General features: G+C 24.1%; 2 protein-coding genes across 2 annotated transcripts; both read right to left on the reverse strand.

The window, feature by feature from the left end:
* Nucleotides 1–2,193: 2,193 nt before the first annotated feature.
* On the reverse strand, nt 2,194–9,417 carry LOC145837850 (uncharacterized). Its single transcript, XM_082945312.1, has 14 exons — nt 9,168–9,417; nt 8,707–8,874; nt 7,932–8,141; nt 7,608–7,796; nt 7,237–7,419; nt 6,973–7,182; nt 6,370–6,579; nt 5,900–6,151; nt 5,648–5,834; nt 5,099–5,334; nt 4,736–4,960; nt 4,188–4,379; nt 3,470–3,584; nt 2,194–3,204 (listed from the first exon to the last, which is right to left on the reverse strand). Exons 1-14 carry the CDS (start codon nt 9,394–9,396, stop codon nt 2,973–2,975), a joined length of 2,838 nt encoding a protein of 945 aa, XP_082801438.1. The 5' UTR covers nt 9,397–9,417; the 3' UTR covers nt 2,194–2,972.
* LOC145837849 (uncharacterized) lies at nt 9,417–18,700 on the reverse strand. The gene is made up of 14 exons (XM_082945311.1): nt 18,457–18,700; nt 17,472–17,639; nt 16,579–16,788; nt 15,559–15,738; nt 15,143–15,325; nt 14,852–15,061; nt 14,297–14,506; nt 13,826–14,077; nt 13,454–13,640; nt 13,065–13,300; nt 12,680–12,904; nt 11,801–11,992; nt 11,509–11,623; nt 9,417–10,911 (listed from the first exon to the last, which is right to left on the reverse strand). The coding sequence occupies exons 1-14, from the start codon at nt 18,683–18,685 to the stop codon at nt 10,647–10,649; spliced, it is 2,862 nt and encodes a 953-aa protein (XP_082801437.1). The 5' UTR covers nt 18,686–18,700; the 3' UTR covers nt 9,417–10,646.
* Nucleotides 18,701–19,809: the final 1,109 nt, after the last annotated feature.

The raw sequence follows: 19,809 nt of genomic DNA on the forward strand, positions 1-19,809 counted from the left end.
AAAAACTCAAAAAAAAATATTAGATGTTGAAGTCTGTATCTATATGAAATAGGTTTGTTTATGTTTAAGTTTTACAATAATTTGTTACCAGATAACTTTAGAAATTATTATAAAAGTGTAAAAAATGTCTAGAATTATCATACAAGGTCTTCAGAAACATTTTTTTCCTACCTAGATTCAACAGCAAAATAAGTCATAAATCGCTATCCTATCAAGGAAATAAGTTATGGATTAAGCTACCATTTTGTTTAAAAAATATAAGTCATTTTGGAAAGTTCCAAGATGAACTTAAAAGCTATACTTTAAATAGTGATTCTCAAGTTCATTAGAAATCATATCTACTCGTCTATTTACTTTTGTTTAAGGAATTAATAGTATTTGTCATTTAATATCCAAGTTTTTATTTATTTATTATTTTTTTTTTCAAAGTTAATTTGTTTGGTTACGATAAAATTGGTTTAGTCTACGTTTTAGCATTTTCTTACTAGTTATTTTTAAGATCATTCTTTAAGATTACTATTTTGAACTAAGTTTAGAATACTTAAACACTTTTTCTTTTTTTTAGCATGCAACTGAAAAAAAATAGTTATAGATGTTTATACTTTAGCAGAAAATAAAGTATTTGAACAGCTTATTAAACTTAAGCTAAAAAGTCTCTTTTTTTTTGAGTAAAATCAAAGAAAAAAATCTTCTTTTTTATGTTTGCAAATGTTGTTTGCTTTCTATCATTACAGTTTTAGACTTGGAAAAGTATTCAAAAAAAAAGTAAAGTTCAAAACAGAAGGAAATTTGTTTTTGTTAATATCATTATTGTTTAAACTATTATTGTCTTTTTTTTTTTCTTACTAAAAGCACAAACTTTACAGTAATTATCTTAATACTTTCATTTATAAAAGTTAAGTTCAGTTATTGTAAAATCACTTCTTTAAAATTCTTAAACATTTTTAAAATAGTTTATTTAACCATTCAAATGTAAAATTGTTTTTACTGTTCAAGTTAAACTATTAAATAAAATAAAAATTAAATTTTTAATCAGAATACTTATAAAAATTTTTCGTAAACATTTTTCAGCGTAATACATTTTACTTTCTTTAAAGAAGTTGTAACCTATAGTTCAAGTATTCACACGTTTTTTATTAGTGTTGCTTATCTCCCTTTAAAATTTAATTTAAAGTTATATGTATTTTTTAGTTCTTATCTTATTAAAAAAGATTGATAGTACATTATTAAACGCAAAATTCAGTTAACTTTCGTTTAGTTTAGTTTTCTTCATTTTTCATTTTGTTTAACTGATTGTTTAAATACTTAATATTTAAGTATTTAAATTAAAAAAAAACTATGTGTAGTAGCTCGTAACAAACTTTATAAGCATGTGGTGTACGACTCGATAACTGAAAGGTTCCTTTGTACACCAGGTCCTTAGACCAAACATTTTGAGCGCTTTTTTTTATCGTTTAATAAATAAAAACAGTCAAAATATTTTTGCTTACATAAAACAGGCTTCCTTAATAAAATGCAAATATCTTTTAGTTTAATCAAATCGAAAACATTACTACAACTCTTAATCCATTTAGATTATAACTATTTGCACATGTTAAATTATTAACCAAATGTTTTGCAATGAATGAACGTTAGAATGTTAGAAAAGAAAGTTAGACAATAGATAAGAAATATTTATTATGCAGCAAACCCTAGAATCGTCTTCACCTCAAAATAACTATTAACACCAGGTGGTAAAGATCCAGTATCAAACTTAAAAAAAAGTATGGTAATATACTAAAACAGCTGCTGTTGTAAAGCAACTTCAATTGGATTAACAACAAGACATCTAAGGAAAGGAAAAAAAGAGCATGTCCCAACGAGTGTAAAGAATTTTTGCTTTTAAGAAAAGAAGGATGATTTACGGGTCAAGGTTTAAAATGCATCTAAACCTTCATCCATTGCAAAAAATGTTTTCAATAATTCAACATGTGCAAACAGTTATAATCTAAATAGATTCAAAATCATTAAAACTTGTAAAAATATTTTCGATTTGGTTTAACTAGAAGCTATTTGTATTTTTTTTAAGGAAACCTGTTTTATGTAAGCAAAAAGGTTTTGACTATACTGTTTTTTTATTTTCGTAATAGTTTATATTGTTTATTGAACGACAAAAAACGCTAAAAAAGTTTGGTCCAAGGACCTGGTGCACGAAAAAACCTTTCGGTTATAGAGTCATATACCATAACAGTTTAACTTCAAGTCCAGGACTTATAAGTGTTATATTCATTATATTGATGTAAAATTTTACTGTAGAATAGTCATAACGTAAGTTAACTTAAATGGTTTTCATTGTTACTAATTGCTTTTGTCTTTTATTAATCTTCGATTACTTTATGATTATTTGGTTACTATATAAGTTTGTAAAATCATATTTCTTGTTAGCTTTGTACTCTACAGATGAGAATTGCTCGAAATATATCTAGTTTTATTAAAATTATGTGTCTTGTATGTCTTATTGTATAATTACTGGTCACTTATGTTCCAATTATAAAGTTAATACACATAGAAGTTAAGATAACTAAAAACTAGATTTGTTTAAACAATTTCTTTTGAAATGTTTTTAATAATTTCTATAAGATATAAATGATAAAAATAAGGTATCGGACAACTTCTATGCCTATTTAATTCTAAGTAATACTAAATAATATTAAGTAAAAATAAGTAGTTAATTGAAGTCTATTTGAAGCTGTACAATTGATGATACATGTACTAATGAAAGTTAGAAAATATAAAAGTTAACAAAACTGAATTTATAACTTGATAAAAGAGAAAAACCTAAAAAGTAACAAAAAGTTATTCACCAACATTTTAAATCCGAAAAACAAAAGTAAATAATAATCTACAGAATAAAGATAAATGTCCACTTATACTTTTATAGAACATTAATACGTAAATACAAACAGTTATGTTACTAAACTTAGTCTCATGATTTACGTATACATACACAAAGGTTGAATTTGTTGCTCTTTTGGGAACATAATAAATATTCCATAGTTAACATCTACATTGCAAATGATAGTTAACGTTGCTCCCTCTTTAACATCAGTATTTGTTATTGGGTTATCAACAATATTTCCGAGATGATTTCTCCATTTTCCATTCCTGAATACAAAACCCGATCGCATACCACCTTTAGTTATTCCTAGGTTTACACAGAGATCCCTTTAAAAAAAGGTTAAACTGTTAAAGGATATTTCTAGGCTAGAAAATTTTTTATTACTTTTACCATAAAAAGAATTCGTTTTATTACTCTTTTATCCTACCAAAATTATCAAAAATTTTATTGAAGTTGAATACTTTTGGCTGCGTTATTCATGTTTATTCAATTTAAGTTTAAACAGAAGAACAAAAAAACTACATTTTATAAAATTCTCTATTTTTAAATTAAAAAAGAAAGTAACTCAATGTTAAAAAAAGTTGTTCTAACTGTCTTTCTTTCCTATTTTTCATGTGTTTGATCATGGGGACAGCATTAATTCCTTTACAGTACTCTATTCCTTTATCAAAAGTTACTGCATTTGGTCCAAATTTCATAGATATAACTAGAAATATTAATTAATTAGGAATACATTATTATGAATACATAACTCTCCATTAGAACCTATAAAAAAATTAAAAGTTTTCTTATAAACATTATTGAACACTATTGAAAAAACATTCTTAATTTAAAAAAAACAACATATAAGGTCCATCGATATAATTAGAACTATTAATTATTTAGGAAAATATTATTACCAATAAAGAATGGTTTATAAATCATAAATAACTCTATATTAAAAACTTTTAAACATTGTAAAGTTTTCTAATGTACATCATGTAACACTATTGAAATATTATTATTAATTTAAACAAATAAAGAGTAATAACAAACTTGCAAAAGTTTTCATTACTTTTTAGATTCTTTGTTGGTAGTGACTACATTAATTAAGTTATCGAAAATAAGTTCAAATTAAAGTTTCAATAGTACTAATTTACATTAAACCTTAGTTTTTTTAGCATTTTTATTGATCTTGAAAAGTAATTACATATTTTATGAACTCTGTTAAAACTTTTATTTTTCTTAAAACATTGTCTTGTAAAACTTGTTTTTACTTGAACTAATAATAAACCTACATCTAAGTTTGTACTTAGTATTGTTAACTGACCACAACTGAGAGGTTCTTCATGAAAACTTGGAGCGATCACTCCATCGCTACATCTTCTCACGGGGACTTCTCCCCTGAACTTGTACCCTCGATAACACGAGTATTCGACAAAGTCCCCATCTCTGAGAAGCGCTGTGGAATTATGACTTCCGTATTGAATTTCTTCCACATCACAACTCGTCAAGTAGTTTGCTGCAACAAAGTTTTTAAATAAAAACTTAAAGTTTGTGTTTCGTAACTATTTAGTTACTAGAAAAGTATAGAAAACTAACTTAATTGAAATTGTAGACACTTTTTTGAAAATTTTAGAACACTTGTGAAAAATTGTATATTTATAATATACATTTAGTTATCTAATAAGGAATCATACTTTTTTTTGTAACTTTTTGTACAACTTGTGAGGCATTGTAGTATACAAACTTTTTTGTTTTAAATAAATCAAAGAGGAAATTGAAAGTCAAAACTCAAGCAACAGTTTTTTTTTTCATTGTATTTTGTAAGTAAACTTTTCATTGTGTAAAACATAAAGGTTAAAAAAAAATTATTACTTTCAAGTTTTTCAACATTTTTATTAAAATCATCAATCTCATTTTTGTTTTCAATTTGAAGCTCTTGACAAAATGATTTGTAATCTTCGAAAAAAGCTTTATTTTTGATCGTTATGTTTTTCTCAAGCCTATCCATACTTCTGTAGGTCTCATTAAATTTAAAATTTACTCTTTTTATGTCTTTGGAAAACATTTTGTTGAATTTATCAAATTTTACTTTTGAACCTAAAACAAAAATAAAAACAGATAATCTGAGTTTATTAACACTTTTTAAGTACTACAAATGTATTTAGACAAAGCAGTCTACAACAAGAAAGTAATATTAATATAAATAAGATTATACACATATAAAAGTTTTCAAACTTTCATTTAGTGCTATAATTAATTTTTCCTTCAATAGTGGAAATTCTTTTGTTTTAATATTTTGAAAGTCTAATTCAATCTTTTCAATATCCCTGGTATTGTTTTTATTCAGTTCTCTACACTTTTTATCAGCTTCAAGTAGACTTTTTTTCAGTAGAGAAAAGTTCGTATTGAGTTTGGTTTTAAAAATGGATAAGCTTTCTGGATAGTTGCTCAGGTGATTATACTTTTCATCTCTTTTAAAATAAATACAATCATTAGTTTGGTTTTCAGTATGCTTACTTTCAGTCAATTTTTTTAACTTTTTATTTTTTATCTAAATATATTAAAAAACTTTAGAAAGGAAACAAAATAAACAAGTTTACACGGTTATAAATGTGAACAAAACTAATATGATTATACTACATTAATATAAACACGATATAATGTAACATTTCAGTTTAACTATAATTGTTTCACGAGTATTCTTTTCTTGTTCTTGTTTTTGCAGTAGTATTTTATGCCATTTTATTATAAATTAAAAAAAAAACTTAGTAAGTTAAAACTCACAGATCGTCATACAATTGATTTACAAAAGCGCTTGCACTTTCATTAGTATCATTGATAACTGTTAAGTTGCTATTGAGGTATTCGATTTTAAAGTTAAGATCATTAAACATTTTTATGGAATCTAAACTATTTTTATCAAAATCTGTAGACAAATTTTCAATATTTCTTTGCATATTCTCACTTCTATCTATAATTTAATGCATCAGTTTATTACAAAATTTATTAAGTAGAGTCTTTGAAAACTATCCTAACTTTTTACTTCATCTAAGTCAATTTTAATTGAAAAAAGTTCGTTGTTGTTTTCGTTTGTGTTTTGAGATATTTCTTCTAAAGTAGAACTCAGTTTGTTAGAACGATCAGAAATTAAATGAAGTGCGTTTATCATTGAAGTAGTATGGTGACGAAATTCGTCAAGTTTTATTTTATTATCTTCTTTATAATTTGAAATATTGTTTCGAACGATTGTTATGTCTTGAATGTTTGTTTTAATTGATAACTCTGTATCTGTTGAGATATTTATTTGGCTGATTGTTTGAAATTTTTTGAACTATTAATTTTAGATACTTTTTATTAAATGAAAACAATTGTTCCTTGAAAAAGCTACTTATAAAAAAATTCAGTTAGATTTATTTGCTTTCTTAAAAGAAAAAAACCTTAATTTTCTTAGATATAGAAAAAATACTTTGAAACTAAAAATTATTTTTAGCTTTTTTTTTACCAACCTTTTGCAAAATCATAAAAGCTAGTCAAGTTCAGTATATATTTTTGGTTAATTTTTTCTTTTGAAGTCAAGTTATGAAGTTTTTGACTTAAACGGTTCATTGTTGTTTTCAATTTTCCAAAGTTTTCAGAATAAAACTTTTTTTCGACCTTCAGTTTACTGGTTACATTGTTTAGTTGTAACAGAATATCATTTATTTGAATTTTTTCTTCTAAAAAACATTTTTGTTGCACACTTTACAAGTCAAGTAACAAAAATGATGTTTAATTTTTATATTCTGTTTTACTTAAATAAATAAATCACATAAAAAAGCTATTATTTAAGTGTTTTACTTCAGAACTTTTAGTTTCCTGAAACTTTGATAGTTATGATACTGATATTAAAATCAAAAGCATTCTGATAATTTCTTTTTGTTTGACTGTTAGAAAACTAACTTTACTGGTTTCTACACCAGATTGATTTTTTTTGAATTTTTTGTTGATATTAATTTATAAGGTAATAATATATACATGGTGTTATTTAAAAAAAGTGAGAAATTTTTATTTACTTTAATTGAGTTTTTCAATAAATTGTACTTATTTAGAGTAAAAATTAAGGTAGTTACTTTCAAATGAGTCTAGTTTAAAGATAATATCTAAAAGTTTGTTCATTGTTTTATTCTTTTCAATTTCAATTTTATTTATTCTGTTCCTGGACAAAGTATAATTTGAAACAACTTCATTGATTATATTTTTAATCGTAGTTGTTTCATTTTCTTTTTTGTTTGCAACCTTGTTTACTCTTTCATTCAACATACTTAATTGGTTTTCTGTATCTAAAAAGTGTATACATTTTTTTAAGAAATACTTATTTTTTACTAAAAACTAACCTTTCATGATTTGTTTTTTGGTTATAATTGTTTTTTCCATAAAAATTGTAAAATTTTTGTTTAGGTTGGATAAATGTTTATTGATATTTGAGATATGTTTGCTAGTATTATTTTTTTGCTCTTTAAAGATTTTTTCTACATCATCAATTGTTTGTTTGTTTTCAACAATGATGTTTGCAACATCTATAAAATATATTTGTTTAGCATTAGCTTTTAATGGTTTATTAAAAAATCGTATGTACGTAAAATTAATGAAACAGATTTAACTCAATAAAGTTAGTAAATTATTTTACGTGTGCTTTAAATATTCAAACCAAACTTTTAATGTGAGGCTTAATTTAAATTGTTATTTGTATTAAAACTTTGAAAACCTTGAAATTGATTAATTTTGTTTGTTAAATTATGAACAGCATTTCTTGTTTGAAAAACTTCTGTAATAGTACTTTGTAGTCGCATTTTCAAACCAGCAAAATGTTCTAAGTTTTGTTTAAGTTTTTCTTTTTGAAGTAAAGTTTTGTTGTTTTTCGTTGTTTCAGTCAAGTTGCAGCAATTATTAAGATCTTGAAATATTAAAACAGTGTTTTTTTAAATTTATCTAAATAAACTAAACATTTTTTGTAACGTTATAAAAATCTATTTATTTTATTTTAATCAAATAATTTATTAAGTTTATGTATCATAAAACTTCATAGTACCTTTTAATGAAATTATTTTTTCAGTTATGTTTGAAAAACGAAGTTTATCCTTGTTTTGTTTTGAAATTAGTTTTTGAACTGTATTATCTAAACTATTTGTCTTTAACATGATTGCTTGCATATCATTTTGAAGACTTGACTTTTCTAAATTCATTGTGTTTGCCACACTTGTTATTTTCTTATTTACATCTTTAACTTTACTTGCTATCTCTGTGTACAATTTATTACTGAAGTTTATAAAAAAGATTAACTTAAGTTTTTCTACTTAAAGTATTTTGCATATTTAGTCTTCGATTTTATATAATCGATAATAATATTGAGCTCAAAAACGGATAAACACAAATAATGTCAAATTTATTGTTTTTTTTTTACAAGAACAAAGTTCTAATAATGCGCTAACAGTGTTTAAGTTGCATTTAGGTAATAAAATTTTTAAAATAGAAAGTACTTAATTTTTACTACGGCTAAAATCTGTGTATTTTTAGAGAGCTCAAAGTGGTTTTAATGTGTTCAATACTGTAAGTTTATTTAAAAATCTTCAAACAAACTTAAAGCTACTTTACCGAATGCTATTCACTTTAATTCTAAGATGCAAACTCACAAAGTTTATTTTATTTTAATTTTTTCCCTTTTATGAATTTTGAGCTAAATAAATGCTTGTTTGAATGACAGCAAACTTTAACGTTTCTTACATTTATATTTTATTTAAGCTTAGCTAAACTAATTATAATTAAAAGCTGTTTGCTTTCATATGTTTAAAATAAGCTGACAATACCTTCAAAATAACTTTCATTTTTGTTGCTTTCGGATTTACTGAGTTGTTTGACTTGACTGTTAATAATACTATTTTGGTCGTTTTGCAACCTCACCATTCTTTTTCTCAAGTCCTTATACTGACGGCTTGTGGTTCTAGTTAGTCTTTTTATTCGCTGGTTAATTATTTCTGTTAAAATAGCAGGAAAATAAATGCACTAGATTATTTAACAAGACCGAAAACAGCTATATTGTATTAGCAGAAGATTTAGTTTTACCATCTAAATTTGAGACTTGGATAGTAGTTTAACAAAAAAATAAGTTTTAATTTTGTTTGTCTCAAATTTGTTTTAAATTCTTTAAACTACAGCATCTTAAATTAAATAATATATTTACTATTTAAAAGATATTTTAGAATGTAGAAACAACTAAATTTTGTTTTATTAGTGATACAGTTAGATACTGTACAAACGCTTTTTTCACCTTGAAAATTGTCTTTTATTTCGTGAATTTGCAATTTTAGCATCAAGTTAGAAACTTCCAATTTGTGGAAATTAGATTTCATTTCATCAAAATCTTTCTGCATTTTTTCTGCTATATCATTTATCATTTCAACCTTCTTTTTTGAACTCATCAAAGTTTCAGCATTTGAATTTTCAGGTAAGCTAATAAAAGCAACCGAAAAAACAACAAGCATAATTGGCTGCATCATATTTCTACTTAATCTATAAGCTGAAATATTAAAAACTAAAAACAAAGTAGAAAAAAAAAGTTTATCAATAATGCACTAAGAAATTTGGTAGAGCAAAAAGTTTTACAATGTTGCTGTAGACTGGAGAGCAACTTATATTTTGACTGTAAATCAAGAAGAAAGTTTTATTTTAATTCTGTACTTTTAAAAAATAGGCAGGCCTTTTTCGATTACAATTGGTTTGTAGTTTATACTAACAGTGGATTCAAAATTAATAGTTTAATAAAAGTTGTTTCAATTTATACAACTTTTACTTATTTATCACAATACAAAAAAAAAGGTTAGATTTTTAAAAATCAGCTTATGTGCTTTTTATACATGCTTTAGGAATGATTGCTTATTTTATAAAACTTTTTCGAAATATCCTTTATAATATCAAATTAAAAATAATCTTTCATTTACGTAATTTAAAAAATAGCTGTTGAGATAAATTGTAAAATTATAACAGCAAAAAATAAAAAACAAGATTTACTTTTCATAAGTTTTCAAGACGTATTACTAACAGTTTTCTTTGTATTTATTTGAGGTTGTTAAATAGACGGTGTTTTAAATTAACTTTTATCGAAAAAAACTTTTATATTGTAATATTTTTGTGTACTAATGCGTTTGCTTTATTTTACTTAGTTGAGTTATATTGTCTACATTCGTTTAAAAAAATAATTTACTTTAAGTTTTAAAAGACTTTTACTAAAGAAAAGTTCAACCATGTAAAAGCATAGTTATCAAATCAGCTTTGAAATACTCTCGTTAAGTATACCTTTATTTAATAAACAATTTAAAAAGGTACTTTTATTCAACCTACCATAAATTATAGTATTTAAAAAAAAATAAGAATTTACTTTCAAGCTTTGAAAACAATCCAAAAAAAAGTATTGTGCTCGATAACCTTTTGAAACTAATTAGATTGAAGTTAAGGCTTAATTTTATTTTTTTAAACTTAAATCTTAATTTAGTTTCTTAAAATTAATTCCAGTATTTTTTGTACAACGCTTATATATTAAATCATATTAAAAAAATGAAAGAAAAAACATGCTATTTTGTTTCTTAAAAGTCCATTTTTTTACTTAGGCAAGATTTTAAGAATATAAAAAATTAGAAAAAATGTTGTAGCTTCCTAACTTACTAAAATAGTTATCGTTTATCTTATAACGTTGAAGAAAAGCAACTTAAAGAATGCACTTAAAATCTACAGTTTTTTTTTCATTTGTTTTTTATTTGCTCATACACAATGGTTGCAATGTTTCCTGTTTCGGAAAAACAACAAACTCCCCGTAAAAGTAGCCCTCTTCATTATAATCTAGTTCCATTAAAACTCCAATAACGCATAGAAGTGACAATGTGTCGCCTTCCTTATTGTCATCATTTGTTACTGGCGCATCAATTATTTCACCGAGATAAGTTCTCCATTTACCTCTTGTAAAAATAAAACCGACTCTATAAAGGCCATGAGCGACTCCTAGATGTTTACAGATATTCCTGAAAAATATCCTTTTTTAAATGCAATAGCTATTGTACTTAAATATTGAATAAATTTTTTTTTTACAAAAATTAAATAGGAGTTTATAAAGTTAATTAATATCAATAGGTTAAAAAGAAAACAAAGCAAAATGAATAATGTGAAGCGCTTTTACAAATTATCTTACGCTGTTATATTCAACTATGTTTTTTTTAACTTCTGCAAAAGTATTAAGTAGTGTATTATTTGAGTTTTTTCGATTGTAATGAAATGTATGTATTTACTTCTGTGTTATGTCTTTATTCTAATTTTTTACTAAACATGTAAATAGCGTATTAAAAATGTTTGCTTTATCATGTTTTTATCAATTTATAACTTTATACTGTGATTTTATGAGGTATACCCAGTTTAAAATAATATATTTGTTAGCAAATTCTCATGGTAACTTTTGCACTTTGACTTTTTTGAAAGATCATATTTAGAGGCAGTTTAATAAATTTTTTACTTAAAAAAAAACTGATAAACTTATGGCATTTACTTTGTAACAATTTTGTGATAGTTATAACTAAACAACGCGTGCACTTTTGATTATTCGAATGTCGACTACAACTACTTACTGTCTTTCTTTTCTGGTGCTGATGTGCTTTGTCATAGGAACGCTGTTCTGTCCTTTACAATACTCGATCCCTTCATCAAAAGATACCTCATTTGGTCCAAACATCATTGAGATATCTAACCTCGTAAAAAAACCAATGTACATTTTAACATGATGTTACAACAAAAACAAACGTTTAAATTATTTTGCAAGCTGAATGTTGAAATTGATAACTATTAATTCTTACACGTTAGTAAAGTTACAATTTTGTAACCCGAACGTTTTTGTTACTTTTTTGTCAGTAAAAAACTGACCACAACTAAGAGGTTCTTCATGAAAACTTGGAGCGATCACTCCATCGCTACATCTTCTCACGGGGACTTCTCCCCTGAACTTGTACCCTCGATAACACGAGTATTCGACAAAGTCCCCATCTCTGAGAAGCGCTGTGGAATTATGACTTCCGTATTGAATTTCTTCCACATCACAACTCGTCAAGTAGTTTGCTGCAGTATAATAAAAAAAGTGTAAATCTGGCAAAGTTATTAGAAATTTCAAAGTTTAGTGTTTGTTTATTGCAGTTAAGTTCTCATTATATTAACAGAGTGCCTGAATTTGTTCTCAATATAGTAGAATAGACCTAATAACCTTGAACGGGTTTAAAGATTTTTAAGTAAGTTTTCTAGCAAGCTATTAATTTTTGTTTAAAAATCTAATATTTAGATGCTTTACAGTAAATGAAATATGAACTATAACTTTTTCGAAAGTTAATTCCTAATAGACCCAAGCAAAAGTTCATCGGAAATTAGAATCAAACTTATAATCACCAGTTTTTGTTTAAACAGACAACTTTTGCTACTTGAGAAGTTTTAAGAAAATACAATTTAGATATTAGATATTTTATTTGAGTAACGTTTTATAAATCTAGTTTTTTTATAAGATCATTCGATTTAATTTATAATGATACGAATGATTTATATGTATATACCTTCAAAAATTGTAGCATCAAAAAAATTTAATTAACTCTTATAATTAAGAATTAATTTGATTCATATTTTTACTTAAAAAACTGACTCTTTTTGAATCTTTTCTCTAAAATAAGTGATTCTTAGTTAGCTTTACTTTTTATTAAAAAACATTAAGTGAGTTTATACCTCTAACAGTTGTTTTATATAAAAATATGTAATACTAACTTTCAATACTCTCAACAACTTTTTTCAAACCATCAATTTGGTTTTTGTTAACTTTTTGTATGTTAAGGCAATAAGATTTAGACTCTTCAAGAAAAGCTTTATTTTCTTCTGTGATATTGTTTTTTAGCTTATCTAAACCTTTGTACATTGTGTTTAATCTTGTAGTAATGCTTTTATTGTTAGTGATGAACTTTTGGTTAATTACTTCAATATTTTTGTTCCAAACTAAATATTTTTTAAAAGAACTGTTTTATTATAAAATTATACTGCGGTTAAGTTATGAAATAACTTTGGATACTATTCAAGAATCGAAATTTTATTTAACTACTGTTTTTATTTTGTGTAGAAGAATGGATTGTTGCAAAACACTTTAGAGGTTGTGTACCTTTTTCAGTTGAAACCATTAAATCTTTATTCAATAGCGGAATTTTTTCTTTCTTAAACATGTATACTTCTAATTCAAGCATTTTAAATTTATTTTTGGTGACGTTATGATCTAAACTAAAATTATCATCAATTCTAGTTAGGTTTAGCTGTAAATTTGTAAGCTTTCTATTAACCAAACTTTCCATGTTTTCAAAATAGTCAGTATAATTCTTTTGAACTTCGTACTTTTCGTACCTACGAAATTGACACTATAAAAAACTTAAACAAAAAGAAAACTAAATATTTATAATATTATTAAACCTTAAAACAAACTATAGTGTTAAAACAAATTTATGAAAAAATACTTGTAAAGTTTATTGTTTAGTACCAGTAGCTTAAAAAACTTACAGATTTTCGAACATTTTGTTTATAAAAACTTTTCTGTTGTTGAAGACTTTTTTGTAAATAGTAAAATTGTTCTGCAAGTTTTCAACTTTTGAATAAAACTGTTCATGTGAATCAGTTGAACAAGTTTTTAATTGTTTGAATGTTGAAAACAGCTTAGTAAGATATTGTTGAGTAATGAAACTTTTATCTAAAAAAGTTTTTAGTAGACTCTTAGATCTTTTTAAACGAAGAAAATAGTAGTTAATGATGTACGAGGTCCACTTATTATACTGTGTATTAGATTTTTTTAACATTTAATATCTTTCTAGATACTAAGATTATTCTTAAGTTTATATTGTAAAAAAAAAGTTATGTATTGAACAAAAAACTCACTTTTTACATCGTTAAAATCAGCTTTAAACTTAACAGTTTTAATTTGGTTGTCAGAGTTTTTTTGAGAAGTTTCGTTCAAAATTGCATTTAGCATGTTTAAACGTTCATCTAACGAATGAATGGCGTTTGAAATCGAACTTATATTATCACTTAACTCATTAAATTCGATTTTGTTATCTTCATCAAAAATTTTTAAATGATTTTTAATGTTCTTTATGCTCATACGGTTTGTGTTGACCGATGACTTGGTACCTATTTAAGTTGATTGTTTATTTCTAAACATCTATTTGCCTTAAATATATAATTATTTTTAACTTTTATTATATAATAGTTCCAACTTAATTTTTTAAGTATTAGCTTTGCAAAATAAGTATGAATTTTTCAAACAGTATTTTATTTCAAAATATTTTACTAGAATTTAAAAATGTAATAAGTTGATTTAAGTAAATGTAATCATTTGATTTCCCAAACTTTTTACAAAATCATAGAAGCTAGTCAAATTGAGAAGTTGGTTTTTGTTGTAATCTATTTTTGTGTTTAGAGCGTGCAACAACTTTTTTAACTGGTTTGTTTTTGCATTAACTTCTTTAGTTTTTTTCAGAAAATGTACTTTATCTTCTTTAAGTTTATTTGACATAGTGTTTAAATTTTTCTTAATTTCTATAAGTCGAAGAGTAGTATCTATTTAAGTAAAAGGTATTTGATCAAATAATATAGACTACTACGTTATTCTTTTTACCTTTTAACTATTAATTGAGTAAGTTCTTAAGTATATCAAAAAAGTAATTGAAACATTTAATCTATAAAGATAAAAATTGAAGATCTCAACTTATTGCCAAGGAGTTAATATAATTTCCAGTATTTTAAGATTTTATTTTCAAACTACTGTTTCACTCACAAATGAGATCATCAGTCAATAATAACATTTTATTCAAAAAGATAGATATTACACACGTTTTAATTTCGTTAAGTAATATTGATAGCATTAATTGTACAGGAAAAATTTCAATATATAGTTCAAATTACTTTTATTTGATTTTAGTTTAAATTTTATGCTAATCATTCTTGTATCAGTTTTGTTTTTAAGTATTATAAAATTTTCTATCGCCTTGTCCAGGCTATTTTCAAGTGACTTAATTTCTGTAATCATTTTCCTAATTTCATTTGTTTCCACGTTTAAAGTTGTTGTTGTTATGTATAATTTCTCATCTAAATTGCCTAGTTGACTCAGATTGTCTAAATAAAATTTTGTTTAGTTTATCAGAATATCAATTGGTTTCTCGTCAAATTTATATACAAGTAAAAACTGTATAGTACTTTTAATGAAAAGTTGTTGCCAACTGTTGTTTTCGTCGCTTCCATTAACTAGCTTTTTGTTTAGTTTATGTATCTGCGAAATTATAATACCAGACAGATTCTTAAAACTACTTTTTTCATTTTGTAATTTTCTCAGTACATTGTTTAGCTTTTCATTGTTTTTATTAACTTGTTGTGTAATATCTGTAAAGATAACTAGTGTCTTATTTTCCAAAAGAATAATGAAAAATATTTCGTTTATTCATCTACAAACTAAATTATTTACTGAAAACTAAATTGTCATAATGCATAAATATAAAGAAAGAAAATATAACAGAAAAAAAAAACTTAACAAAAAAGTAGTTTTTTTCGGGAAAGTACTTAAAATGAAATTAAATCTACAAATAAATCTTTTTAATTAAATTAATTTTATAAACCATATAAATGGTTGAATGTTTTTGTTACAGCCACGAGAATAGATTTTGTTTCATTAGCTTTTTCATTTGCACTTCGTATTTGCGTTTCAAATTGAGCATACATTTTTATAGTTTCATTAACTTTATTTTCAAAATCATCATCTTTTGAAGGTTGCGTAAAATTTTTTAAGGTTTTTGATTCTGTAATTCAAAATAAGTCATAAATAAATGCTTACAAACTAAGTTGTAAAATAATTTTTATTACATTTAACCCTACGTTAAAAAACATGTGTATAAACTTAAAAAAGGAATAACAGTGTTACACATTCATCAATTATTTTCAAACGAAACAGAAAGCAAGTTTTGTATATTTGTAGATTAGACATTGATTAAAACAAAAGGAAAACTATAAGCAAAAGTTTATTATTTTCATACTTTAAATTTCAACAAAACTCATTGTAAAAGCTAGTTTCTTTTTAAACTTGTAAATCTTGTGATCTAAACTTTAATTTTAACTTATCATAAATTTACTTCAAAATAAACAAGTGCTAACTTTAACACAATGAAACTTAAGAAAAAAATCCGAAAGGTTTCAAGGTTTCTTTAAATCATAGGTTGGCAGTCTTAATACGTTACAGGGCAGTTAAAAAAAACATATTGACCGCAATTGTATAAAATAACCGTAATAATCAATGTAAAAGTACTGTTATATATCACAAAAAAAAAGCAATAATAAAGTATTAGTAATTCGTAATAATTAAATTAAAAGCCTAATTGTAAGTTTTTACCACTATATATTTGTTTTTGTTTTACAAAAGTATGTTATTAGCGTAAAACTATACTTGGGGTTACAGTTTGCCGATTTATGCTTTAAATTTAGCACTCTCATGATCTATAATGTTAAAACCCACGCAATTTGTAACTCATAAAATAGATGCATGAAAAAAACAAACATGCAATACTAATTTTTAATATCATTTGAAGAATAAAAAAATTATTTAACAACATTGTAAGAACTATTTTAAAATATTTAAAACATACCTTGTATGCAATTGAGCGCAGTGGTTATGTTTTTAAGAATTAAGTTGCTTTTGTTTCGTTCTAAATTAATAGTTTTCACACTTTTGTCTAACTCAGCTGTCTTTTGTTGGATTGTTTGTAGCTGATTACGAAAACTAAGCTTGGTATTGTTTTTATTTCTTTCTACTTCTGCAGTCTTCTCCTCAATCATCTTTATTTTTTTAGCTAGTTCTATGATTTGTTTTATAATTTTGAGAAATAGGAAAACCAGTTAAATAGTTTTTGAATATCACAAATTTTTTTTAACAAAACAAAATAACTTATTAACGCTTTTTATTGTAAAATATGTACTAAAATAATCTTAATATATAGCTCAAACTATTTGTAAGAATGCAACTTTAATTATTTCAAGGAACATATTATACATTTAAACTTTAGGAAAATATCGGAGAAGTCATGTAAAGCATGTAAATTCAATTATTTAAATCATAAAGTATAACAACTTTAAAAAAAAAAATTGTTATTTTTTTTTTAAAGATGCTAAGAATTCAAAAGTACTAAAAACTTGCAGATATTAGCTTATGTTTGTTGTTTCTGGTAAGTAAAAGCACAGAATACTAATTATGCTACATGATTATTATGATAGAGTTTTAATGTCGTTTTTATTTTTATACGTTGTTAATTCGTATAAAATATTTTTATAGATTTTCGAAAGTCAATTTTTATAAAATAAATAAAAAAGCCTAGGTTTCATATATGTTTAATGTTTAAATTTCTAGTGTTTTTACTTTATTTTAAACTTACAAGTAAAAGATTGTACTTTAATAGGCTTTGTTAATAAATATTTTTTATATGCATTATATTAATCAATTTTATTATTTTATAATTTTTTTGGTATCTATAACTATTTTAACCTTCAAATGATGGTTGATTTTCTTTTTTAGCAGATGTAGTTCTTTCCCTATTTTCTATAGAAAAACTAGTTTCATAATCACTTTGTGATTTCATTACCTTTTTTTTCATGTATTTATATTGACGGCTTATGCTTTTCGTAAACTTTAGTATACGATAGTCTAGTATATCTGTTTTTAAGAAGTTTTTATATATTTCAAAATCGTATATTTTAAAACTTATGTTGTCTTTAACAGTTTTAGAAACATTTTAAGTTTTAAATAAACTGTTTGAATAAAATTGAAGTCGCTAAAAACTTTAAATATGTAAAAAAAAATTTTTTTTTGGTCTAACGGCGTTGCAAGTAAAATCAAGCAAAATAAATCATATCTTAAAGGACCCTGGTTCAAATGTTAAAGCTCAGTTTGATATGAAATTTTGAAATAAGGAAAAAGAACGTTCTTTTGATTTTAAAAATCTAAATTAGTTTTAAAAGCAAGGAAGAAAAGCAGTGTTAATGTTTAGAAAAATGAAGTTAGCTTCTTGCTATCATAACGGTCGTATAGTTTGAATGGTGATAAACAAAAATGTTTTTAGTATAAATTTTAAACATTGTTGATTTTTGTTTGTTTTATTTCAGTCTAATTATTTAAAAACTACTTTTACCAAGGATAACTAATAGAAATCTGTAGATAGTTGTTAAAATTAATAATAAAATTTGTTAGTAAAACTAAATTCTTTATTTTTTTTAACATCTATGTACTTCTCAGCTAACTTACTTAATTTGAAGTTTAAATGCATTTAAATTATACTTTTTGAAAAATGTTTTTATATATCAAAACGTAGTATATTAATTAAATTTTCAAACATTGTTTTTTTTATTTTTATTGTTTTTTTATACAATCCTTTAAAACATTTTTTGAACACTTGGTTAATGTTATAATTTTTGTTAAAGAGCATATAAATTTAATTTTTTTAATAGTTAGAAGTTTTAACTAAATCACTCACCTTGAAACTTTTCATTTAGTTCGTGAATTTCTAGTTTAACCTTTAAATTTGAAATTTCTAAAGTTTGAAAGTTTGTTTTCATACCCGAAAACTTTTGTTTCAATTGCTCAAGTTTTTCACTTACATTTTCGACATTTTCATCAGTATTATTCAATTCAGTTTCAGCAAACGAATATGGCTTTAAAATAAAAATTTGTACTAGTAAAACTATATACAAACGGATTCTCATAATCTATCTAACTTGTCTGCTTTCATTGTAAAGTTTATTGAAAATGGAATAAAAAAAATTAAACTAATATTTTTGTGTTAATAATTTAGCTTATAAAAAAAGTTTACTTATTTTTACTTGGCCTGATAAGGTTTAAAATGGTTTAACTTTGTACGTTACTATCATTTATATACTGATTTAAAAACTTTTAATTACTCTATTTTAAATAGTTTCACGTGCGAATCGAAAAACAAAGTAGTCTGCTGTTACGCTTTTGAAACTTGACTTTTGACTTTAAGTGTTCAAGCTTGCAAAAATGTGATTTTTGTAGAACTAATTAAGTTTTAAAAGCAATTTAAATTTTTACTGTGGTTTTTTATACCTTTAAAATTTGGCTGCTTTTCATTTAAAAAACACAACTATGCACTTTTTTTTATTATTAGGCTGTTAATTTTCAAGTAATACAATTATTCTATTGTATAAGCTGACAGTATTTAGATATTTTAGACAATAACTGTTTTTAAGATAATACATTTTATGAAATATGCTTATTTATTTAAATTGAAAATAAAAGTTCAAAAGATGAACATAAAAAAGTTCTAAAGTACAAAAAAAATACTTTTGGAAACTCATTGGTTTACGACAGGTGTACAAAAGATAAACTTATATTTTTATTAGTTACAAGATACTGTAACATATAACTAAATTAGATTAAAGTTGTATGTATTATAATTACCGCTTTTAGGTAAGTTAGTAAAATAAACCTTAAACTGTTAAGGTATAGGGTTTCAAATTAAGGTTTGTAATTATTTGTTAGTTTTAAGCATTAACACACATTCTGATGTAAGAATTTAACTCAGATTTTAGTCTTAAATTTATTTTATTTTAAAGTCTTTTTGTTCTCATAGTTTTCAACTGTTTCAATTAGATAGGTCGTATATTAACTTTTAAAAATAAAAAAAAGCTCTTTTTGCATATAGAGAATTTGTTGTTAAAGTTTTTAAAGAATTAAGATATAATTTCCAATTTAAACTTTCTTTATACTTTAGTATGCAGCCATAACAATTTATTTTTTGTAATAAAAATATAAACTTTAGAATACAACAGTTTATAAATACTTTTACAATGTTTTTGATCTTTATACA

This window comes from Thalia democratica, chromosome 6 (assembly GCF_965202585.1).
Source record: "Thalia democratica chromosome 6, ktThaDemo2.hap1.1, whole genome shotgun sequence".
Classification (NCBI taxonomy): Eukaryota; Metazoa; Chordata; class Thaliacea; order Salpida; family Salpidae; genus Thalia; species Thalia democratica.